Consider the following 27,320-nt stretch of genomic DNA (forward strand, 5'->3'; position numbering starts at 1 on the left):
CATATAAATGTTAGCTCCTGCTCTTGCACAATGGAAAGTGTGTGTTCTAATTTGAACACCTCTTCAAGCGGCAGTCTCGTCTCAATTTATAGTCCATAAATGTGGATGCGCACGTTTATTCTGAGTTATAACATGAGTCCCTGTCAAGTGTGCGTTATTGTGTTTCACTCGACACAATGTGAAACTTTAGTCACGGCTGGAGTTGTGCAATGGAGGTGAAGTGACTACGCTTGGGCTTGTCTCTCACTTCCTGGCACACAGACACAAAGGACAGGAGCTCTTTGTTTCATTTTAAATTGAATACTTCTTGAAGTAGCCGTGCTTAGCATGTTTAGGCTGACTCAGCTGACAGATACAACTCATGCAATATGATTTAGCGCCTGCCTCACAGTTCTAAATTTCTGGGGTTAGAATCAGGCCTTCCTGTGCTTGCATGGCTTTTCTCTCAGGGCTCTGGCTTCCTTACTCATTCTAAAAACATGCATATTATTTTACTGACTATTCTAAACTGCTTTTAGGTGTGAATGTGAGTACTACCGGTTGCTTGTCTATATGTGGCCTGCGACTGGTTGATGACCAGTCCAGAGAGTAGTCCAATTCACCCATGAGATGGCTTAAATGCATCCCATAAATATTTTGAGTGAGCAACAAACAAATGGATAGCAATTCAAAAATCCTGGCAGCATATCTATGTCTGAAATACTAGTTTACATTCAGGACAGGCCCACACAGTTTTCCAGTGGAGACCAAAAATTTGTTCGCCGGTAACAAGGACATGCCCTGACCTGCAGCCTAAACTATCTGCCGACCAACCTCTGACAAACAGTTCTCAACATGCTCTCCAGTCTGCCCACCACATCAAGCAAACCCCACCTCCATCACAACACACACACATGCACACACACATGCACACCCACACACAGTCATTGTGTGGACTTGGTGTGCATGGTGGCAGATCTCGCAAAGCCTACTAAAGATTTCCAGAAGGGAATTTGACCTTTTCATGAGACGGACCAAAGTGGAACGTAAGCAAAGGAGAGGTAAAAAGAGTTGTCATGGTGAAATAGATCCGCATAAACTTTTTGTCTCGCATCCTGATATGTTTTCAAATGTAACTTCTTGTACCAACTTTGTGTTCCACACACAAACATCTTAATGTTTCTCTTCTCCATGTTCTGTTTTCAAAACTGTGTAAATTGAATTTCTAACCTTGTGTATGTATGTACGTATGTATGTATTTATTTACTTATTTATTTACTATTTATGTTTCCGTTTATGCATTTTTTGTTGTCAAATCAAAAGTTACTGAGGGCCACCTAAAATATTTGAAAGTGCCTACATTGAAATTTTAAAAATGTAAATGTACCACTAATTGCAATCCCAAAACACTTCAATATAATTACAAACTATTATCACTCTACATTACCCTTAAATGTCATAGATGTCCATATAATTTTGAAAAAAATGTACCTGAAGTGACATTCTCCAGAATTTTTGATGAAAATCCAGGTTAAATTGAGCTTCTGCTTGACAATGTTTTTTTAGATGTGTCCCTACCAACATACTTTCTTGTAGCTTCAGTGAACATGCATGCAACATGGTTTAACACAGAACTTTTCACGAGGCATCTCCATTTGTAAGACAGCAACCGACCACAGTGCTTATTCATCAGATAATCCTCAAACATTTGTTGTTGCACTCGTTTTAAATGTGTTTCTCATGTGCTTCTTTTGTGTGTTTCACTCTGGCAGTGATGCAGGGGACTGGAGCCGCTTGGTGCCCTGAAACAATCAACTGAACAAGGTTCTTTTCTGGCTCAGAGCACTCTGCCTACCAAAGAGGAAAGACAATAAAGAATTCTCTCCTCTTTTGTTCTTTTTTTTTTCCCAGTCTTCCTTTTTATCACCATTTTCTCCATACTATGGGAATATACTCAGAAACGTTTTGATTTTTTCCCACTTAGAGAGATAACTCACAAAAAAAAACCAATCACCTGGAAGTGAGGTCAGCTTCAAAAACAGTGTCAACAGTGTTTTGACACCAACGTTTGCAACTCAACCTTTACGACCTGGAGGAGTTAGAATGGCAATGGTGAAGGAATCACCAAACTTGTCACTGAGATCAAGGAGTACCATGACCACTGATGGCGACTCGTCCCTGAGCATGGCCGGACTCCCCTGCAGGCACTTTCTGTCAGCCAATGTCATCAATGTCGGTAAGTGTTCACTCCTTTTTCTTTTTGTTGAGCTATAATATTCAAATGATGTCTGCTGTTGGAAAACTTATCAGGGTGTATTGTTATTACGGATTGTGATGTAAATGTGTAATGGTTCTATTACGTTGTTAGTTGTGCTTAGGTGTTGACTTTTACCTGGTTGTTGGTAAACAAAGGAAACTCTTGCATTGGATTACAAACAGCTTTTTATTTGTATGCAAAAAAAGCACACAAAAACATGAAATAATGTGGTTGCACAAGTGTGCACACCCAGTTATAACTGCGTGGCTATGTTCAGAATGAACATTTCACATCCACACTCGTGTTAAATGGGACACATCTGCCACCATTTAAAGTGCCACTGTTGCAGCCTTCTTACATTGCAGATGTTCTGACTGACTTTCTTTTGACTTTCTTTTTTTTAGTCTTTGTAGTAGAAGCCTGAAGGTTGTCTATTATCACTGTGATTCAATGTTAGCACAAAAGCATTATGTCACTTATTTATATTTCCATCCACTCTTGAAAAGATGGAAAAAATTCAATTTAGTTGTGCAGGTGAAATTGTTTTTGTTTTTTTGAAGACTGGATTTTTCTATATTGCAACCTATGACCTATTTCCATAGAAAACTATTTTCAATTTGTGGCATTGTAGTTGTTGGGGCCAAAGTATTTCCCCCCCGTCATTCTTGGTCGTTGTTGTTTCCAAATGTATTTCCTTGAAAGAAGCAGCATGACAGCATTTTAGCGTCTCTGGCTGGACAGCCACTATTTATGTTTCCTGCTTCTGCTACTTTCTGATCATCAGTTGTGCCAGAATAGAAAGGAAATAAAAAAAGAAGCAAAATGCTACACATGATCATATTGTGTGCATATTTTTTTCTGCATTCTGCTGCTTCAGGTGAAAGAAGAAATAATGGCCTTCAAATGTATTGCTCCTTTGTTATGATTACATCAAAACAGCCAAATCTGTGCTACTCTGTGTTGCTGTTTCTCATCTTGGGAAAATGGAACAATTAAACTCCTGTAAATGGAAGGCAGTTTGTTTCAGGGGATTTGATTTAACCTGTATGAGCTCGAGTTCCGCCTTTTGGTCTAGCAGTCGTTTCATCATTACAGCCTTATTGGGCCAACTAAAAGAAAAAAAGATTATTTCCAGGATGGAGATACTAATGGTACTCCATAAGCAATGAAACAACAAGGGAGCAAATTCAAAGGTCAAGGAAGTATTATCAGTCAAGCGTCATTTCTTGAACACACACAGATGAGGTTTAAATCTGGTGGGAAGTCCAAGAGAATATTTTTGTTGGATAAACGCACTGCTTTTTTACATTGGCTATCATTTATTGGAGAAACACTTTAATCGATCACTTTGCTGAGTTAAGTCAATCATGCAGTGCAGCTGTTTTGCATCCATGTAATCTTTATTGACCGTGACCTTTACGTCCGCAATTTAGCATGTTATATTATTCAGAGGAAGCATGAGATAAGTAGTCAACAGTACCATTCTGTTCAATTTGTGCCCACAAGTGATCTACTTGGCCATCCAAATGGGTGCAATTTGGAATTTGATGGTGTGTGCCATCACAGATGGATAACGGGTCGCTAAGTAATGAGCGCGGTTCAAATTTTGACATAAATGAGCCGTTTATCACTTTTTTTGCTGTCTTTTAGTCACGTCATGTAAATTAGTTTTGTAAACACTTTGAAAAAAATCATTGGAGGCTAACCCTCCCAATGTGGCAACCAAGCAGGACACATCTGGATGAAGGTAATCCATGTGAAGAATAAATGAATAAAGCCCGAAAACCTTCCAATTTAAACTCTGACTGACGCTGCTTTAAAATGTAATAGAAAGCCATCTGCTCAGTCCCGGGGTGTTTAAAGAGCTGTCAGTCAAACTATAACATCTGTTCGTTTATGCGGAGAGTGGATAACACAAAGATTACAGTAAATAAAGACCACACCATTATTCGGTCCCGTCAGAACAAAATGAGGAGTCACCAAATTTGTCTGTTTACAATTTAGTCCAAACTCACCAGTGACTCTGACATTCTTATTCAGAAGAGGGTTTATGAGTAATTGGCTCTAATTTAATTCATAAAAATGTTCTTATATTGTTAACATTGTCTGAATGATGATTATCTTAATTGATGTAAGGATAACGCTCAAACAGAATGCAGTATATTGTATAGTATGGTATGATATGGTAAGCTTTTATTGTCAGAGGTTCAAAAAATGAAGTCGTTTGAAAATAAATAAATGCAAATAACAATCAAGTCAAGTTTATTTATATAGCCCTAAATCACAGACAAGTCTCAAAGGGCTTCACATGTACAAACATTGAAAATTATTCTCAACATCCCCTGATCTTAAATTTAAATAATTATAATAATAATATGTGCTCAGGTCTTTTTATAACCAGGTGAGGGCAGTCTAATGCTCTTCTTTCATTCAGAACCGGACTGAATTTTCCGTCAATTTTCAATGTTGCCAGATTTTATTCTGGGTGGCATTGGATTATACTGTAAATGCAGAGTTAATGAGGTTTTCATTTTGTGGGCATGCAGCGGATTAAACACAATCCAATCTACGATGTTGCTCAAGACTTGCAATCATTGCTCCCAAAAAATGGACATAAGTGAATTAGAAATCATCAGATCACCATCACAGGCACCATCATTAAACCTTTACTATGCTACTGGTATAATCAAACGCAAGTAAATTAACTGGTATCTGGAAAGTTACCTAATGTGGAATAAATTAGATTGACCATTATTAGTGTGTGCCAAAATAAATCTTCATTGAGATGTGAAGAAAGTGTTTGTCACACTAGCAAAACAAGCAGCATTGGCTTTAAAGGCCACTGTTTGAAATATATATTTTTTGTCTCTTGTATATATTTTTTTCATCTTAATGTTCTCATTTCCCACCAAAAGCTGTATAGATAAATGTTTATTTGGCCAGATACACCCACAAATGAAGAAAGATATGACTCAGTTGGGCATTGGAAGGCAGGCATAGCAGTAAGTATGACAAAAAACAAACACAAGGAACTTTTGTTGAATGGATGGTATTGGGTAGGTTTTTATTCTGCAGGGAGGAGGAAGAGGAGGGCAAGGAGGAGGAAAGTCTTCGACCCCACTGAGCCAAGACGGAAGAATGACAGGCAGCGCAAACGTGTAACAAGCAGGGATGGGGAAACAAGAGAAACGTCGTTTTAGTCTTAGTCTAAAAATAAATTCACTGCTAATAAATACCACGTTTTGTAGTGATGTAACCATTACATAAAAGAGTACGATTAACTCCTATTAAAACCTTACAATACTAAAGTTTATTTGATGAAAAATGAGCTTTTTCATCTTTTCATATGTCTCTGTTGATTCTACCCTTTCGCTCCGCTGTGGTGGGACCAATTAACGTGATAACCACCCCACATTGAGTTTCTCAGCCAATCACAACCAAGCAGCTAGGCTGGCTGAAGTTCCGGAGCAAAAGAATCATTTTGACGCAACACCCGTATTATTACTAGCTGCAGTGTGAGCGCAGACAAGCAGCGAGCGTCTGATAATAATGACTGAATTGTAATCATGTTTGGCTATATTTTAGGGGTCAGCAACTTTAAATAATCAGCCAATTAAATCTTCCCCCACAGAAATATAGGTGATCCGCTCATTTGCGGTCCAAATACTCGTAGTGCTTTAGGGCTTGACATCGTGGAAGCAGAAATAGACTCACTGGAGTCTATGCCTGATATTGGCATGCGCAAAGTTTGTTTATTCTGCAAGATCTCCCCTTGAGGGTGATGGAGGCCTCGATCCTTGCACCCACAGTGTCCGTGTGTAACCCCCCACTGCCAATAATGGTGCCAGGTCCCTTGTGCGCCGGAACACTTTTAGCAAACACGCGGATCCTTAAGCTAAAATCAAAATCAAATCGCACCATAGCACAGATGCACTGTCGACTAAATCTGTTGCCTGACGGTGACGGGTGATCTGTCCAGAATGACAGCACATCAATATAGCTAGATGGATGTCATTTTGCGATTGGGAATCACATTTGAAATATTTAGTGATAATCATTAGTAAAAAGGACTAATTGTGTGAAGCACGTCAGAAACTAAGACTGAATTGTGCGTACACATTTACTTGCGCTTCGATTCTCCTGCACTTCCCTCCTCCCCTTGAGGATACTCTCCTTCCATTGACACTCATTATCAGCGATATCCAAGGCAATTAGCACCAATGGTGCCATCCATCTTACTATGGCTCCAATGCTACCATCTGCCAGGCGGCACATGCAAGAACCTAATGAATAATATAGCATGGCGCTATATTGCAAAATATCCTTATGTGCATAATATGGAGTGATTCTTGGGCTGGCGAGCTTGGCGCTAAACTGAGGCGATAATGACGATGATATGCAATATTAAAGAGCATCTTGAAAAGGCTGAGCTAGCCTACATACAACAACTAACGCTCCAGGGATTTTTTTTTTTTTTTTTTGAGAAGGAGAAAGGACTTTTAATGGAATATATGCATTATTTTGATGATTTGTAAAGCAGTTTTAATTAGGGGCAGAGTGTAAACAGCGCAAACGTAACTTCTCTGTATGTATAAATTAGAAATAGAAATATCAACGAAACAAAACTGGCGGCGGGTCTTGTATGACTTTAGAATGTATTTCATAACCTCATCTTATCTGTGATTGAATTGATGGAAAAGAGGAGTACAAAAAAACATTACATTCACTTTGGGCAATTGAGTATGAGGAGATTGCGCTCAGGTAAGAAAACCCGTCTTTTTCTTCTAGAGAAACTCAGCCCAGGCTAAAAAAATAAATAAAATAAAACCTAACATCAACATTGTGATCCACCCTTGCCCCTTTAAATGGGATTTGTCAAAACCATTTGGTTGGTATATTTATTTAAGATGTCCAGTCCCTCTCCACCGACAATGTTTGGTGGTAAAATTGAGCACGTAAAATGCTTTTTCCGACACTTATTTGCGGAATGATGACCGACGTTAAAAGAAAGATGAGGAAAGCAGGGTCGGCCATGAAATATGAAACGGACATGAAAGAAGAGGCAGAGGCAGAAAGTAAGACAGTAAGAAAGTGAGGGAGAGGTCTCTGTATTGCTGGGGGGGTGGGAGGACGTGAGGAGGGGGGCGGTTGAGCAGCATCTGCAAGTGGAGCAGAGAAAGAGAATTGTCCTCAGCTGCACCATTGCTTTTATGAGAGCCAAGCTGCAGCGGGAGACAACAACCTCGATTCCTAATGGAGTGTGTGTGCTTACGTGTGGATGGTTGAACAAGCACACACACACACACACACTGAAATGGAGGAGACTACATCTAATCGCGGTTTACGTATTTGAGTAGCCGTGTAGTCGTTAACAGATGAAGCAAGACGCCATCAATTGATACATTCAATGGGCTTCATCAGTGTGAATCTTCTGACAATAGGGTGCAAATATCCCAATGGGCCTCTTGACATTATTCATGTGGGTTGGTTGCAAATGCATTTTGCGCTAACATGCAGTCAAGTTCACAAAAAAACTAATTGTTACACTTATATGGCTAATGCTTTGGAATAGGCTTTTCGTCTTTTTTTTTTTTTACATATCAGCACTCAACTTGACTCAACTCAGCCGAATACACCATAAGTAGAAACTCAGTGCTATCAAGTGCCACAATGAGGCATGAATTTTTTTGTTCTTCATCATGTGTAGCATCTCTCACATTTCAGAAGAGTTAAAAATCAATATATATTTTAGTATTGTTACAGATGCTGTTTGGTCACGTTTCAAATGCAACTGTGACCTGTGTTGTGCAAACACCAAAATCCTATTGTGGTGAATGTCACACTACGTGGACTGAATGTCCCTGTTGGTAATTACAATAATGTTCAATTTTGATGACATTGTCATCTCGCTGGTAAAAGCATCTCTCATGACATGGCTAAAACAAAAACAAGATTAGAGGGCAAAGCTTGTAAGGCAACGAAATAAGACTTTTTACTGAATGATATTTTGTAGACGGCGTGATGCATCACTAATTTGCTGGATTCTATATTTAGATACATAAGTGAAAGACAGCAGTCACTTCTCTGTACGCTGCAGGGCACTTTTACACCTCTGCAAACTACATGCACAGAACAAATGCATGTCTCAGTCGTACCTCATGAATCCTCCCTGACTGTGTCATGTAAAAACCAGTCAACATATTTATTTTCACTTTTGTTTTTGCAAAGCTCACTTTTCTCTTTTGACTCGTAGGTTTGGTTTTCCGTTTGAAGTTGGTGTTCCATATTTTGTTCATTATTTGCAATGTGCCATCCTGTTTTTTGGAGAAATTTTTATATTAGGATAAAAGAAATAAATGTCTAAAGCATTTTTATTTTGTAATGCAGACAAATTAAAGGAGAAGACACGAGTGAGCGTCCATCTGCTCTTTGCAGATAAGCTCAGGCTTTATATATGCACGTGTGTCATGTGTACTCTTCTGTGCTTGTACTTGTAATGTTATGACTGGCAGCTTATCCGAGTCAACAAAAGGTGGAGTTTTGCCAGCCAATATCATGTCATGTTGGTTTTAGTCATTCAAAAATGTAATTTGGCTTTCAAATGGAGGGAAACGGCTTCACGACTTCAAGGTTAAGAGTCATTGAATGTTTTTCATCAAATTGTAAAGTAAACTCTGTCGAACGTTCCTAATCTAAAGAAGCATCACTGATAAGCAGTGGTGGCAAAATCTTTAGCCCTTGAAATGGAATCTAGTTTTCCATCTCCAAAAGTAGGACTGGTAATGCTGGCACCCCACTTCAGGTAATGCTCTTGATGCTCTGCTCTCTCCTCGCTCTAGTTACACTTACGTTATGTTCAGTCAGAGCGAGTGTTAATCTGCAATGTTGAAGCCACCCCGAAGCCACCAAGGTATTCAGATTTTATCGTTTATTTTAACTGGTATCCTCACCGAGGGTGGATCTTACTTGCTCACATCCAAACCAAGGGAAGAAAACATTGAACTGCATTTAAATTGGATTTGAAATTTGGTCTACGCTACATACACTGCAATGATGTGTTGAAAATTCAGAACTGGAGATGCTAAAGGTAATATGGATTCGTTACAAAATAGTAATAATAAAACATTTAATTGCTATTAATCTCTATTTCAGTTTTTTTCTTAGAGTAATAAGTTCGAGCACATCAGTAAGGCTAATGCCAAAGATGCACATCAGTCCACCAGAATATCAAAAACTGGAGAGAATAAAAAAAAAAGTGGTTCGATGGATGGATTTGGTTTATCACCAAAAGCCACACTAGCACTAACGCTAGCTTCAACAGCTGTAGTAAAAGAAAATAGTGTTGCTTGGGTCTTTAATAGTATCATTAATTGTTTGAATTTAAAAACATGGCTTGTTGTGTCAATTATTTTTAAAATGTAAATAATTATGCTTTGTTCTGTGCTGGAAAAGATAAGTGGTTGCATGAGAAGCAGCATCCCTGCCGAATGTGATTTGTACATTTTGTTTATTCATTTTGCACAGGCACATTTTAACACAGCTCCATTACACCACAAAGCGGAGGAAGTACAAGGAGAGGTGGAAAGAAAACTTCTGAAACAGGAAGATGAAACAAGTTTTCCTAATGCAATTTCATGATTAAATATATACTATAAAAGTTTTTAAATGGAATAGCGGCACAGTTGAATTTTTAAGCAGAAGGGCACCACAAACGCTAATAACATAACTTTTTTTGATATCTCAACAGCTTAACCAACAGGATATGAATGCTAAATTCAAGTATTTTTAGGATCTCCCCTCAGGCTTTTGGTCTCGCTCTTCTCCAATCTTCACACCGCCATTACCTTCCTCCTCGTAACGAAAACAACTGGAGCGGCGCATGTCCAATGTAAAACTCTTCACCATGAACATGGCCCATTTTCGTAATGGCATGAATATCCACTTATTCATCACGCTGGAGTAGTTTCTCAGCATGTAACGAGCAGGGAAGTATTTTTGGGCAAGTGATGAGAGCATCAGGCTTCAATGAGTCCAGCAGTGAAATGGATGGCTCGCATTTATTTAGTGGGACCAGCGAGATGGGTCATCCAGAGTAATAGCCTGCTCAAATATATTACAAAATCCCACTTTGTTCTCCTTCTGAAATTGGACACAATCAGTAGTTTTGTGCATATTTCACAAGATCTCAAAATGAAATTAACCCAATGCATTATACAAAAAGGTGTGTTTACATTTACAAGCAGTTGACTTCCTTTGGGGATCCATAAAACTTTACGAGTGAGTTAATAGTTTCCTAATAAAATGACTGTTGAGTAGTAATATAGAATCATAGCATTGATTTGCTGACAATGCATACAGTGAGACTCATTCATAACGTGAAACTGGAAACGGTAAATATGGCTGATGGGAAGATAAAAACATCAATAGGAGGTCTAATTTTTCACACAGCTATTTGATTTAGACTGTGCCCATGTTTTGGTGAACAGAGTTTACAACATGTTTTATTGCAATACATATATGTCATCTGGAGTGCATGAGCTCAGACTCTGTGAATAACTGCCTCACAGAAGGCCCAGTTCAGATCTTTCATCTCCTCCATCTTTTAGCGTGCGCGCATCATCACGCTGCTCTTCATCTCGCTGCATTGACTCGTTTGCAACATTAACTCGGGCGTCAGCCACCTCCGAGGTCAAGTGTCATTAACGCAAAATGGTGGTGAGCACGAAACCACTCATTTGTCCATTTTCGACAACCCGTAATATCGCTTGATGGGCAATATCAAGCACTCACTACCTTATTTGTCTGAGGCTCATTTCACCAGTCAGGCCCACATGGATGAAGATCACATTCAATCTATGTGGAATCATCTGCCTTCAATTAGGAAAAAGGAACTATGTTTATTAGAAGAAACTTTCTGTCCACAATGGTTGATGTCACTAGGCATGGCATCTAAAGTCATCATAGATACATTTTGGGAACACCCAAACAAGCACATAGTTTTGCAAACTATTTTTTGATTGAGCGGCAGCTGAGTTTGGCGAAAATACATTTTTGCAGACAACGGTAATGCTGACAAATGGTTGAACTACTTCTGCCAGTTTGAATTTAGAGTGTTAGACTCATGGGAATATTAGACTTTTGTATTGTATAACAGCAGAACTACTAAAAAAGTAGTGTTCCAAACCATCAAGTGAGTCAAAGGAATGGGTAAAACAACTTTCTGTGAGTCCCTTGCCGACTAATGAAGGTCATTCCAGTCACATTTAATGAATAATAACAATTACGTAAAAATAAATTGGTCACCTGGAGAGTTTTCAATATTTTCCCACTGGCAGCAGCATAGATGCATACATCTCAGATAATTTAAAGTTTGTGCACCGAAATGTCAGCACAAGAAAAGCTGGAGTCGACAAACCTCTATCCATCACCAGACAAATCCGCAGAGCCAAGATGTATTTTTTTCCAGACTTACCCACTGCCAGTTAGTGTGTTTTTGGTTTTGTTGGAAGCCAATTCACCTGTCAATTTAGCTGAAAATGATGAATCCCATTTTGCTGGATTGGGTGACCACAGAGTTTTGCTGTCATGTTATAGCTGATGTGTGCCAACACCTTTTAGTTAATATGATTTTATTTAGAAGGCGTTCATGCTTAGTGGCGGGGTTAAGATTTTTTTTTTTACTTTTTCACTATTTTTTTAATTCAGAAATATTCCTAAATATGATATTATATTGCTGTTCCTATATTATTATTACTTGATTTTCTAGCGATAAAACAACAAAAAAAAAACTTTAGAAAAGTTTACTTGCATCTCTGATTAAAAAAAAAAAGATAAAATGTTCACCAGGGTAATTATAGCACACTTGCACATCCTATTTCTTGTCTTGCTGACATTAAGTCATCTTTGTTGTCTAATGTAAGTCAGCAAACGTCTACTCCGCCTAATATACTGCACTGCTTTTGTTACCATGACAACCAGGGCTAGAGGTATTGCATGGAGACATCACCTACCACAAACGCCGCCAACTTCACCGATCCAATAAGTATACGCAACACTTAGCTAATGCTAACCGAGTGATAGCTCACCATGATGTGTCGTGGCACATTTTGATCGAATGCGAAGAACCTTTAGATGTCTGGACAACTTGTATTTTTTTGCTTCTGTTCTGTATCTCAGACTCAATCAGCTCGATGGAGTATTGTGTCTGACTTTAGCGAACCTTTGCATCATTTGCCCCGCCATCCCATTTTCTCCAAAGGCGTCAAGACTTCAAATCCGCCTCGTTATACCTTGCCTCACTTGTGCTTCAGCGATGCTATTTTATCAAAAATCTTGTTTATATTTGTACAGTCAAGCTTGTGTATAAGGCGATGCAATGCAGCGTTGCCTACTTCCAAATGAACGCTCATTAATGTAGAAAGGCTTCAAAGTGAACTACAGCGTGCTGAAACACGATTGCAGCTATCAGCAGTCGCGTTCTCATCACCGGTGAACGAGTGCCGCTATCAGCTCAACGCTAATTCACGCTGTGTTACGTCCTCATTACAGAAGCAAATTCCAGCAAAAACAACATAATATGACAGTCTTAAGGCCATCTAAATGATGGTTTGCACGTGGCCTCCTCGCATGTTCCTGGAGGAAATTTAATCCGATCCCCCAATTACATCCACATGTGGACAATTGGTGAATCCCTACTGTTAAAAAAAAGAAAATGTTCACAGAAATGGAAGAATTTGATATTATTCATGGAAATCAGGCAACAAGAACAAACTCAGGCAAAATCAACAAACCAGAAAATCTTTTATTCTCGAGACTTGGTTGAAAACATTCTTTACTCCAAGCATTCATCTCACTTATTTATTATTCCTTTGTTCTGATAAAACTTCCACATCCATTCTAATATACTCAGGGATCCATTTAACATTTATTGAGCTTGTCAAGATATATTTAAAACGTACTGTATTTTCAACAACTTTGTACCTTGGTTTGTGACACATGATTTTCAATGAGCCGTTGCCTGACTCACTGCCAAATGATTCTCAGTTGAAGAGCAAGCAACGGAAGAACGGCCTAATATTTTTCCACCTGGAATCACAACCCAATTTTTTTCACCTCTGAAATGGGCCGTGTAAAAAAGCAATTACAAATTTTGGTCGGACCTGAACATGATTTGATATGATGACTACTAAGCTTTAACGAGAGGACAAAGCGAATAGAAAATTCCAAATGTTAATCATTGTGCTATTTAGACTGACTAATGATATATTGTAAATATATTATGATCTAAATAAAATGCCTAAATAGAAAAAGGACTTTGAGGTAAGATTACCTCTCTATTGTTTTACACCACAAAGGCCGCTTATTGTTGTTGCGTAACTTTCGAGTTTCTTGTATTTTTCACACTTATCAAATTAATGCATTTGACCTGAACAATGATCACAATATTTGCACTACTTTTAGAACATGCACAATACTTTTCTCACATCTGGTATGCATGGCAACCAAGGCTGATGCAATTGGGAATGTGTGTGTGTGTGTGTGTGTATTTGTGTGTTTGTGCTTAACTGACAGAATAGGAGACAAAAGACCAAGATAGAGACTAATGAATGGGAGCGATGAAATGTAAGGAAAGAAATAAAAATAGGTTAACACCATCCCGGCAGTGAGGCGAAGAGAGATAGGAGAAAAAGAGAGACAGCAGAGGGGAGGTCGAGCGAGCTCGGCGGCGCCTTCTTGCTCTTCTTCTGCCTCTCGCTCTCTTTGATATCACTTGCTTTTTGCAACTCAACAGCAAGCGGCATGGAGCGGGAACCTCCAAGATTCAGTATGTAATGCTGTTTTACTATCACTTCTCTTGGCTTGACGCTGACTTGATATCACACTTTTGATTTTATTGACGACACGGGTTGGTTGGCTCGCATTACTTTTAGATTGAGGGGTGCTTGTATCAGTTGTGTGTTTAAAAGTTAGATAATCATTCAGATCATCTTTTGGGTTGGTGTTTTTTTTTCGTTTCACGCACCTCATTTCAGTCCATGAATGCATATTTACATTTATTTTATGAGCGTTGTCAGCGGTTGTATTCATTTTGATTAGTTCTGAATTGTGACATGTTTTAACTGCAATGAATCAATTGGAAGACTCTTTGCCTGGAAGACAGGATCAATGAGAAAATTGAAGTTCAGTCATGAAAGGGCAGTTCCGTTTAATAGAATCAGAACTCATTTTCAAATACCTGTTGAATCAATCAAGCCTTTCATCTTGAATGCTGCGGAGTTTCATTTCTATTTCGAGATTTGTCTGGTGTATTTTTTTCGACATCTCATGGTCAAAACGGCAAGCTTTCAATCCGCTCGTCTGTTTGGTGGTGATCATTTTTTTTTTTTGGTCTATTCCCAGTGAGCTAGCTGACATTCTGCCTCCAACACTGATGAAGTGCTGAAATATACATGCCATGACATTTGAAATCCTTCACATCCCAATTGACATGATTTCCATTTGATTAATAACAATTTGATTGTAGAATGTCACATCTTGCAGTATATTTCTGTCTCTAATAGGATTTAAAAAAATCTTTATTTAAATGCTACGTACACTTTCAACATGAGTACTGAAAAGCATACACGATTTTTTGTGGCTTTCACATGTCAGAATTTTGGGCATCTCGTGTTTATTTGTTTAATTGACACCACCACAAATATAAATGGAGACTGCACAGCTGCAATTGCTTCTAGTGGCATAAAACGTATGAATTATTTCAAAAGGCGGAAGAATGTCAATTCTCTGCATTTTGCTGTGTGATCAGATTTACTAACTTTCAGACGTGTTTAGCGATATTGTGTTGTACTTCCCCCCCAAAAATTTTCCAATGCATATAGAAGATAAAATTGCACAGAACACATTTGAGTTGACACAATTAAAATGAATTCTCTTTGAGAAAGAACTGGATGCACTTGATTTTAATCATCTTTCCAACCATTAACAACTTCTGACAAAAATGTTTGCTTAATGAATTTTTAATACTGAGATGCAGCAATCTGAAGTGGATTAGTTCAAAAAACTCAAATTCACAAGAAATGACGGTATCGATTTAGAGCAGGGTGAACTCTGTGATTTGAAAAAAACTACTTTCAGTCATTCTCGAAATTTCAGCTCTTATACACTGCAGAACTCCAAGAGGCTGTTTGCATTGCTTACAAGAGCTCTGAGGTCAGCCATAATAATACTCAGTGAAATTTGTTCTCGAGTGTGGTGACCTTTTCTATGCTGAGTTCTTTCTTTGTTTTGTTGTTTAGTTTCTTCCTGACGAGTGAGGTACCCCTAAGTAAGGCATTGAAAATTAAATAACTGGTGTTGTTGAAGCATGAACAAAACCAGACAAAAGATGTCGAATTCTCTGCCTCAATTGTTATGTGAGGCTCCAATGTAAATGCTTCACTCCAAGCTATTGATTTTTTTTTTTTTTTGTTAATCTGTTAGACAAGCCAAGAGATTTTTCATCTTCAATCTTATCTGATATTGTCTTTTCTAAAATACAAAAAAAATTAAATTTGTAATTTGTTTTTTAATCCAATATCTTTCTCTTGGCGACTATTATAGACTAAAAGTGCATTTTCACTGAGTTACTGGAACCTAATTTGGAAAAAAAAAAAATACAAATTGGGCAGGCACTTCAATTCGGTAGATGATTGGATTAATGTTTGGATAAAAAAGCATCTTGTGAAAGCATCTTTCCCATCAGGGTCCACTTTCAGTGTGAAATGAGCCGTGTTATTTAATCAAGTACATCAAATCGCACATTGCTTCTTTCTTTTTTTAACCTATAAAACATTGCTGAGGAAACACTTTGTCATCCCTTCAAAAAGCTGTATAGAATCATAGCACCATTTACGTGATGAATGACAAATTGATAAACAGAGAAATTATGGGTTGTGAATATAGGGAAACAAAACAAGAGCAGAAACACACAGATAGACAGCGATCCACTCTTATGATGGGGAAAAATAGAAAAAATTATGCGGCTGATGTTTTCTTGAGACGCCACTCAGTGTCAAATCGAGGTGCCCTGTCCGGAACTTTGCTCAGTATGTGGAACGTGAGCATTGATGCTTGGCTTATTCAATAAATCCACAGAAGGCACACGTGGACATGTACAGTAGAAGCTTTGCCCAACAAAATGATAGTCGAAATGTCAAAATGTTTTTGGTTGTAGTTCACATTTCTAGTGTTACCTATAGACTGAGAGGTTTTCACTTTCAACTTTAAGAACCTTTTACCAACTTGCTTGATTTGTCATGATGATAATACACATGCACGCACAAACAAGAGCGCGGAGAAGAAGACTATAGCTATATAACAGCTAGTTTTCGTGTTTGGCTTTAATAATTTAAACTCATCGAATTCTTTCGCAATTTTGCCACCAATTGGTTTGACATCGGCTACGAACGATGCATTTTACAAACGGGGCTTTATCAAAGAGGCTCAGTGCATCGACTAAACAGTACAGCATTGGAAAACTGCCAAAACCAAACGAGCTGCAGAGACAATCTTAATTTACTTATTGTGTTTACTGGTGGAATTAAATTACTTCTCTTTATTCTCTGCGTCTGTTGTGCTTTACTTTGGTCTATGATAGTGCAAGACTACATAACTAGAGCCTGTATAATGTGTAAATTATTAATTGAATTTCATTCAAATGCATTTGTATTTATACAGTAGACAGTAATCTGGCCAATTAATATTTCTAATTCTGATAATATCTAGCTCATATATCAGTCAGAAAAGCAAAGCAGCAAAAGCGGCACTTCATGGAAACTCTTTTTTTTTTCTTTTCTTGACTGACCCTGCGTGCAATTTTATTTGAATTTTGAAAGCAGATATTTAAAGACATGTTTTCATTTAGTGCGTGCACACATGCCCACATTGTGCGGTGCTCAACTGTTCAGTGCTATTGTGATTTTTGTAGCACTTAATGGATGTATGTACCTCGAGGCAATCAGATTGCACTGCAGTCATGAAGAGGGTATAAACACACACACACACACACACACACACACACACACACACACACACACACACACACACACACACACACACACACACACACACACACACACACACACACACACACACACACACACACACACACACACACACACACCGTCTACTTCTCCAGATTCCCTTTCCCAAATATCAGCAACCAAAAAAACAATTTCTGAGCAATCCAAACAATTACTGTACATCATTTCTCTTGCATAAAATTGAATTTTTCCAATCTCAGGTAATAATAAAGGGATTTCTTCTTCCTTTCAATACTTCTTCTTAGGTCTATATAAACTGAGCGCACTCACTAATTACTTTATGCAGCAATCTGCTCAAGCGGCCTTGTGAAAAGAAGCTTTTACCCAGACAAAGTAATGCATGTAAATATATACAAGAAGAAAAAAGCTAAAACGGCACCAGGGCAAAGAAATCGATTGATGCAAGGCATGAAATAACTTAGGTAATCGGTGACTTCAGTTGAGGGGCAACTTTTTGGGATATAATTTGATTTAGCATCTTGTAAAATGTCTCTCTTAACATAAGCTACACCTGTAGAAACTAAAGTTCTTCTGAAATGTGGAGCCTGACTTCTTGTGTCAGCTCTGCTATGACAAGCAAATATTATCGGTGACAGGTCAAATGCTACATAATACGCTCCAAGTGCTCAAGCATTTAAGCAATGGGACAAAGAAAAGATTTTCTTCTGCCGTCTGTGGTCATGTATCGATATGCTTCATCAAATTCTGCCAATACTCTCAACGATTTCCGTCCAAAAATAATCCAAATATTGGAACGATGATCCTTGATTGAGGCTGTCGTAAGATAATCACGTCTGTTGAGAAGGATGTATTTTCGTAATTACTCATTTGGCTTAGTGGGCTGCTAGTTAGCACGTCTGTCTCAAAGTTCTGAGGTTGGAGCTTCAAATCCAGGCTCTGTAGAGTCTGAATGATTGTTTTGTTGGTTGTGAATGTTTGGTGGGTTTGGCGAAAGCTCTGGACAGCTTGCCAGTCAAGCACTATATCTGGAAATGGATATTCTGCCAACGACTCGCTAAAGAGACTTGGTGTCCACAAGATGCCCGCTCATCAGCAACTACCGATTAGAGGAAAACTATTTTCCATATCAAATTACGGGGAAGAGTGACCCAATTGAAGCGAAATTTACATCCTATTTTTGAACAGCGACCAATGAAAGTAGCTTGAACGAGACATCCAAGATTATACAACTTGTGACCTTTAAAAAGACAATGACAATATGGTTTACATTTTAAAAGCTGCATCGTCTGTAGTAAGGTTACAAGTCCTCACATGTTTAAGTTACATAACTTTGAAGTACATGATGTTCATAAACCTCATGGCATCCGAATATTTCTCGTGAAGAGCTTTTGCGAGAGCCCCCTGCTGTTCGTAGTAGTGACAAATGAAAGCAGAGCAATCACACAGAGAGGCTCTAATGTGCTCACGCTGGCACACACAAACACAAACGCGCTCGAGACTGACATGCCGCGATGCAGTCTGCCACACAGCATGGAAGACATTTTCATTCGTGAGCAACACTGCAGCTTAGCATAGAACCACGAGGCTGTTTTGGCCAATCATTGTCACCCGGGATGCCACCTCATTTGAGACAATCAAATCAATCCAAGGATGAAAAGGTGCTGGGCTTGTTAGCAGGTTTTCCAACCACCTGCCCTTAAATTTTCATATGGATGTTGCTGTGTGTGAAAGCATTCACCAATTCCTGTGAATTGATGAGGTAGACTTTCCACACTGGGTTCCAGCCCTAATTGGCAAGGTCCCCAAGGGTACGGTGGGCCTATGGACTTGTCTGTGAGCACATTGTCCCCTCACACCACCAGCTGCCAACCTCTCAGTAAGATCCCAAATGAACTCAGACAGAGACCCTTGGCTCTTGGAGAAATCTGCTCCTCCCCGGGCGAGAAGGAGGAAGACTTAATTGGAAGTCTATCTGCAAGCTCTGTCTGACGTGTTCCGCACTGATTCACATCCAACAAACTTGAAACGCTCAACTGATTTCTCCAAAGTTGTCTAATAGCATCATGGAGTTCTACCAGCAGAGGAGTGTGTCTTGATACTCTACATCCATGCGTGCAATAGCTCATTTGAGTCAGGGAACATTATAGTTGTGTGGGTCATTCAGTTCTCATGATTGTGAACTGCCTAAATATACATATATGTACCGTATTTTCCGCACTATAAGGCGCACCGGATTATAAAGTGCACCTTCAATGAATGGCCCATTTTAAAACTTTGTTCATATATAAGGCGCACCGGATTATAAGGCGCATAGAATAAATAACTCAACGTTGCTCAAACGTTAATGCAATCACAATATAGTAACACTCGAAATAGTGAAAACAATAACATTATATCAATAACTCAATGTTGCGCAAACGTTAATATCACACAACACACAAAATAAACACGTAAAGCTTACTTTAATAAATTAGTCCTCATCCACGAATCCATATTGGTCCATATATAAGGCGCATTGTCGGCTTTTGAGAAAATTTGAGGTTTTTAGGTGCGCTTTATGTGGAAAATACGGTATTTGGTTTTTTTTTTGGGACAAACAACAGAAAATGGAGTGCCATGCAACTTGTACAATAGAGATTACAGGTAAACGACTCAAATTGATTTAATGCAATTCAAATTATATTTGTCAAGGCAATTATTGCGGTTTCCCCTTTCAAATTCAACTATAAATGATTCAATTTCAGTTTCTGATGACACACATTCCTGCCCATAGTCTGGTGACATTTATAGTTCTTTGTAAACAAGCAAATTGAATAATTCTTTTTACAACAAATGTCAAATAGAGAGTATTTTCTCTGCAGTATAACAAAAAACAGCAGAAGAGGCACATCAGCAGAAAAAATAGAAGAATGTATTACTTGGATGCTCGCTAAAAAGGTCGGCTTTGTCAGCTTTTTTTTTTTAACCCCACCATGCATAAAATCAGAGCAAATGAGCAAAGTCCTTTTCCATTCGTCATCATATCCAAAGAGGTACATCTTATTTCAAATCAATTCTAATGCATGCAACATTGGTGATTCATGTAAACGAGCTGATCACCCGAAGCGGAGAACAAAGCAGCGAGCACCGCTTGTCATCACTTCGACTCAAGTGGAGATTGTGAACACCTTCGAACTCCTTCGTAGCCAAATTATAACCTCATGAAACGCAGCACATCTTCAGGAAGGTTTTGCAAAGAAGGTACTTCATACAGAAGCTGACAAAGTCTCTGAAACTTCTCTCTGTCTCTGAAAAGCTCTCCAGCGTTTCATTAAAACTGCACAGCGCAGCTATGGCGTAGCCTTCACAGCATTACATCACATCTATGACAGTCGTAGTACAAACAGAGCTCAATCTGCTTTTTTCACTTTTTCCATCTGGCAGACGCTACGGGAGTGTCGCAGCCCCAACAACAAGACTATAAACCTGCTTCTACCCACAGCCAGCAGGCACTTCAAAAATGGTCTCATTTGTCTACATTGTGCATCTGCAACCTTCGATAATCAAATCATTGAATTTCCCTTTGCACCTCATATATAACCTTTTTTTTTGTGCTGGCTCATTGAATTTGTACAGGTGTGTACTTTGATCTTTTTAAATTGCTCTTATGTACGTTCAGTCTAAAAGCAGTTGGCTCAAAAATAACCCAACGTGGGTCTGTCTATCCATCCACATACCTGCCTGTCTATCTTCAGTTGATACTTTCCATTTACTTTCAAATCACTATTGTAATAGTGAGTGCTGCGCACAAAAGAAGGTCATGTGACAACGTTCGGCAAGAACGAGTGAAGTTGAAAGGTGGCTCACATTCAGAGTTCTGATGAAAAAAAAGGTGGGAGAAGGACAAAAGATGTCGGAGATGGCTTACATGGGGCTTCTCGGCATAGTGGGTATGCTCATCAACATTTAATGAGGACCCTTGAGATGGCGCATGGGCGCCAGTTTGTGCCTGTGTGTACTGTTGTTGTGTGTATGTGTATATGTGTGTGTGTGCAGTGAAAGGGTTCACGATTAATTATACAGTAAATAATTGATGGTGCCAAGCTCATTATTAGGTTAAGGTGTTCAGTGTAGTTGGCCCTGACTCGCCGAGCATGACTGATACCTACCTTTGAGACACAAAGGTGGACATTATGGGTGTAAAGAGTGCTGAAAGATACAGAGCAAGGCCATACGCACACATATTTTATTAAAACATATTTTTCTCACCATTCCTTCGTATGGATATCGAGGGCTCTATTTTTGATGGACTAGTGATGCACTTAGTGTAAAAACCAGCACATCTTCATTTTCATGCCTGGGCAAGTCTAAATCCCCTGTTAGGGTAGTGTTCACTCTAACTTATTTTGCAAGAACCACACTGGAGACAAGTTAGTCGTTTCAAACACCTGCAGGCGGAGAGTTCACTCGTCGCTGTGCCTACAGCGATGGTCGAATGAAGTCTGACGTCAGGCCTCATCGGGTGCATATTTATTAAGAAGAAACACAGTGGGGTTGAAAGTGGGGGTGTGAGGACCCAGGATGGGGTGAAGACGCTCCCCTGCTGATCAAAGCATAGCAGGGGGCCTTTTACGACTTTGTGGAAACAAAGCAACTGTGATTGCTTCCTCTGCAGCTAGTCAATCAGGTGAAAATATCTTAGCACTTTGGTCTACTACTTTTGGTAAGACAGGACAAGCTAGGTAAATTATTACAGGTTACATTCCAACATAATCATACGATGAAGATATTCTGCAAACCCTAACATATCCCCCCTGTTTTATCATATGAGTATGTCAAACCCGATCAATCAAACATAAGAAAGAAAATACAATGACAGCAATAATTTCCAGTGAAGACGAGGCATTTCCCTCAATGCTCCAGTCCAAATTTTGTGTGCAACTGAAAAACCTGCGGCCAGATTAAATGCAGGAAAAGAGTTACACGGCCCCTCTGCCTTAGGCGACCAGAATGTTATCAATAAAAAAAAGAAAAAGAAAAACACAGAAACAGTACATCATTGTACCCATCACTTGCAAGGCATTTTCGATGGTCAAATCATCAAGTTTCTGTAAAAGAATGCTGAGCTAAACAGCATCTACGCAATCCACGTCTCGCAGCACATCACAGTCATCACATCCGTCATCTCTAAGAAGTTGTATATGCACTTGTGCCACGGTAGAAGACACAAACCTTGTCACAGCAGACTTCAAACACGGGATAACACAGGTCGTAAACAAGCACAACAATACCAGCACAGCAAGCACAGGAGTCACAAGTTTCAACAGCAACTGCCACCACGCGCCAGAGAATAGCCATGAAAAGAAATCCCATTGATGTGGGATGTTATCCTCCGACATGGCCTGCTGCAAATTCCTCAGTGAGTTCATGGCTTCCTTGATGTGCGTGTCGTTATCTCCTGGAATGTATGTGCAACAGGAAGTCCCAATGATGTGGCACACACCACCTTGTGCTGCCGTCAACAAGTCCAGAACCATCCTGTTTTGCAAGACCATTAGTCTAATAGCCTGGATCTCTCTATTTTGTCCATCATCGACTTGCAGTGAGAGGTTCACAAAGGATTGAAAACGATAGTTCAGTGTCTCGATGAAGAGAGATTGTTTTCCAACTCCGATCCAAGGAAAAAGCGCATGAACAACTTTGTTTCCGACAGGCCATATTTTATGGTCGTCCGGAACATTTGCACCCCAGACAGGGTCATGGGGGTCAAAGGTTGTAATCGCCCTGCGGCGACGTCCAGAAGAGTTGTGTGCTGTCGTCAGCTGACGATGTTGAATCCTGTAGGTGTGGTCTGTCACCCACACTGGTGCACACACTCCTGTCCAGTTGGCGGGCAGCATCGGATAAACCTTGTGACCACAAAGCCACCAGCCGTTCTGTATGAAGTATGTTCCGTTTGATGGTGCAGCCATGTTGGTCGGAGAGCCCTCACCACCTGAAATGGCTCTCTTATCTTGACACTCAGTGGCGATGTCCAAAGCTCCCATCCAGTTCCCTCCTGGAGAGCAGTCTCTGTCAATGCATTTGTGGGTCTCACTTCCTTGGATGTAACACGTATAGTTCACTCCAGGTGGCCGGTCTGTGAAGGCCACCTGCGGCAGTGTCCGTCCTTTAACAGTCACATTGAGATTTGTCCAGAAAAGCTGATCACAGGTACCTTCCGCAAGTCCAGGGCGGGACGGGTCGGCATCACTGACTGTGACAGCACGGTGTTGATATCCAACTCCTCCCATGGATGCCATGCATTTCGCTTCAGTGACATTCATTGCTCTGGCCTCCAAGTGAACTTGTGTGGAGGACGGAGGGAGTTTGGAACACACATAGCAGCCCTCCTGTGTGTGCGATCTCACAGTGAATTTGACGTAGCGGTACCACGTGTTGGTTTCGTATGGGTTTCTCGGGTCCCATGACCAGTCCTCAAAGTTCTCATCGTGTGACCATCGTTTTCCACGGTCAACATTGTCACTTGGTCTGTTCAGTTGAGTCCATAGACCATAGCACGCTCCAGCCACAACGCAGCAGAGGATCCATCTGGCATATGGAGCCCCGTTGCTACTAGGATGGCAGAGACACCGGGACATCCCCTCGCCTAGCGGAGTGGGGATCGTTGTTTTCTTCACCAACATTGAGACGTCCCACCCTAAACGATAGGACTCCTTTGAAGTTAGTCTTCCCCACCACTCCGAATTAGGGGTCCAGCACTCTCTGCAACTTGCAGTGGCTGAGGTGAATCCAGCTTGGCCGTTCAGCTATCTTTACTGCGGTGGGGGTAGTCAGCAGGACTTGGAATGGTCCCTCCCACCGTGGGCTGGCCCAGTTCTTTCTTTTGATGACTTTGATGTAGACCCAGTCTCCTGGCTTGATGGGGTTGTCGACCTGTGAGGATGAAAGATCAGGCGGCAGTAAATTTGCATTTGACACCTCTGTCAGTCTGAGCGTTCTAATCATGCAGTCTGCCAAAGACTGTTCTTCATCTGTGGACCATTGTCACTGTAAATGGTTTGGGGGATGCCATGAGTCGGTATGATGGCTTTGCAAATGGCTTTTGCCACTGTTAAGGCATCCGCACGTTTAGACGGAACTATTTCCACCCATTTGGAAAATGCATCAATCATCACTAGGCAGTATTTGTGAGGTCCACTTTGTGTGAGCTCAATAAAATCCATGTGCATGATTTGAAATGGGTAAGACGGTTTTGGAAATGAGCCTCTCTTAGGTCTCATGTTTCCTTGTGGATTATGTTTCACACAAACGGGACATGCTTTACAAAATTTTTTTAAGTAAACATCCAAACCAAAGGTAGTGAATTGTTGATGTATGATGGACCTCATCCCCCCTGTCGACACATGGCAAGGCCCATGCGTCGCAATTGCCGCTGCTTTAAAGAGTGACTTAGGCAAAACAGGTTTGTCATCGACGCGGAGGATATTATCTGTGTCCGCTATTGCTCCTTTTGTCGTCCACATTCGTTTTTCCACCATTGGAGCATTGCCCTGCATATCTGTCAGTATAGTCTTATCTATGAGTTGCGTGTCCTCTGAATCTATTAAAAAAAATTCATGGCCATGTTTCCCTGCTGCCGCTTCTTTAGCAATTCTGTCCGCTAGTCTGTTTCCATTCGAGGCTTCGTCTGTGCCTGTGGTGTGAGCAGCACATTTACACACAGCCAGTTTAGCAGGTAAATGAATGGCCTGCAACAAGTCTTTCAACAAGGAGGCGTGGGTAACTGGCTTACCAGTTGATGTTGTCAACCCCCTGCGCTCCCATTGTTTTGCAAAATAGAACAGAGTAGAAAACGCATACTGACTGTCTGTGTATACAGTGACTTCCTTATCTTCCGCCAATTCACAAGCTCTTGTTAGTGCAATTAGCTCAGCAGCCTGCGCCGACCTGCTGTATGGAAGCTCCTCTGCTTCAGCGATCTGGTATGGCAATTTCACAATTGCATACCCACTTTGATTGTTCCCTTTATATATTTATTTCTTCCTTAGCATTTAACGTACTCAAAATCACTCTTTCTTCAAAGTCGCTCTACTAATTTTGGATAGAAGTGTCCAACAACGCCAACCATTCAACCTGTATTTTCCCTTCATTCAGGCAATCAGTCATCAATGCTCATTTGCATCTCACACGCAGTCTCCAAGAAGGAGACTTTCTATCACATCGGTCCCAATACATCCAAGCTCACCACACAACATTCACATACCGTTTCCATCTCAAGGTTCTTGATAGAACAATCCACCAATCCAAAAAAAACTCAACACGCAAAAAAAAACTGCTGGCAAATCAATCAGAAGTTTTCCTTCACCATTTTGATTCTTCCAATTCCTGAAAGCATGTTCTGTCGTTTCTTACTTAACATGCACTAGTGTGGATCAGTTTCTGCTCGCAAACAGATTTCTCTCTTTTCCTCTCATTTTTATCTTTCAAAAGCGTTTCTGTTCTGCGGTGCAAATTGGATAGACCACAGTCTAGCAAATTTCTGTGCACTAAAGTTTAGCCAATTTTCATAATTTTAACACGCATGCACAGCTCTCGCGCGCGTAAGGTAGATCCCAGCACCAATGATTCGTCACAGGCTGGCCATTTCCTGTGGTCGATCATGAGCTGGTCCCTCCCACGCACACGAGGACAGCACATTCTAAGTTTTATTTATCTTCTAGAAGCCAGTTGCATTCATTTACCACTAGATTTGCAAATTTTAACTTTAGTGTACATACACAATTTGATCTCTGGTCATTTGTCATTGGGCATACAACAGCATTGTCATACTCCTTGCATGGACAGGAGCTCTAACAATCTAAAAACGTTCTAATAATCTGACAATGACATGTCTTGCTTTCATATGGACATCTGTTATTTCTTCCTCTGTAGGAGCACAAGAGATCACAGGGGAGGAATCTAGTCACGCTGACAATTTGGCTTTTCCTCTGCCCCTTCCTCCACCCTTTGATAGGTGTCGTTTTGCCTGACGACACTCTCTTGCGAAGTGTCCCCGTCTCCCACAATTCCAACAGTTGTCAGAATCTGATGGGGGTTTTGAGTTACATTGCGGCCTGCGACCTTGTTGGCCTCTACCTCTTCCTCTGGCCTGCTGGGACCCATGAAAGAAGACTGTTGTATCTTCATCTAGGTCAACATCATCATCATCGCCTAGATGAAATACATCAGAACTTTTGGCCCATTGCATAGTTGTTGTCACACATGCAATATCTACTTCCACCAAATGTTTCCTCACCCAGTTGCCGAAGTCGGGGGGGGGAAACAGTGATGAGCGCGTTTTTAAGACGTTGCTGATAAGCACTCTCAGCCGCATCATCAAATGGGGTGCCACTGTGCACCCAGAATTCTTTTTCAAATCTTAATTGAATGGCGGTCTCGTCACTTTTTATCTTTCCAGGTTTTGTCTCCTGAATTTGTTCTCTTTTCTCTTGTGAAGCTTTCAACCACATTCTAGCACAATTCAACTCTCTCTCTTTTCTTTTTCAGTCCCTTTGTCGTTCTATCTACACTCTCCTCCAAAACATCAACCACTATCTTCCACACTTCAACTTTCAACTTCCCTTCTACTCCATACTTTTTCTTCCACTTTGGCATGTATTGCATACAATTAAGAAATGTACACGCCATGCACTTCTCATCTCCTTCAAGAGCTAGGGATTTACCGGTTTTGTTTCCCATCTTAATTTGGTATTTTAGGTTTATACAATTTTTTATTTTTATTTTCTTTGAGGATCCTCAATGCAGGTTTAAATTGACCTTCCACCAAATACTCTTTGCGGTCAATTTATCCTACCAGTCGCACTCTCAACCACACAAACACCAGCGCTTTTTATTTTTAGGCCTATCCAGGATGGGTGTAAAACCCTCCCAAACAGCTTGGAAGAACGGACAAAAAAAAAAAAAAAGAAAGAATCTACGCCCTTATTCAATTAGGAAAAAGAGACTCTGTCTTTTCTTAGCCCGTTCCTTCCACTGGGACTAGAATCCCAACTGTTTCATAG

General features: G+C 40.1%; 1 protein-coding gene across 4 annotated transcripts in view; it reads left to right on the top strand.

Moving 5' to 3' along the window:
* plch2a (phospholipase C, eta 2a) overlaps positions 1-27,320 on the top strand; it is an 81,018-nt gene that overhangs the window by 1,693 nt on the left and 52,005 nt on the right. Inside the window, exons 1-2 of one of the 4 annotated variants that reach the window (XM_037265862.1) lie at positions 891-1,025; positions 1,752-2,215. In XM_037265862.1, the coding sequence (XP_037121757.1) occupies positions 2,083-2,215 (133 nt within the window). In that variant the 5' untranslated portion in view covers positions 891-1,025; positions 1,752-2,082. Of the gene's footprint in view, positions 1-890; positions 1,041-1,751; positions 2,216-13,992; positions 14,061-27,320 lie in introns of those variants that run through there. The other 3 variants (XM_037265872.1, XM_037265881.1, XM_037265900.1) reach the window with 3 other exon arrangements.

The sequence above is a fragment of the Syngnathus acus genome, chromosome 2 (assembly GCF_901709675.1).
Source record: "Syngnathus acus chromosome 2, fSynAcu1.2, whole genome shotgun sequence".
NCBI lineage: Eukaryota > Metazoa > Chordata > Actinopteri > Syngnathiformes > Syngnathidae > Syngnathus > Syngnathus acus.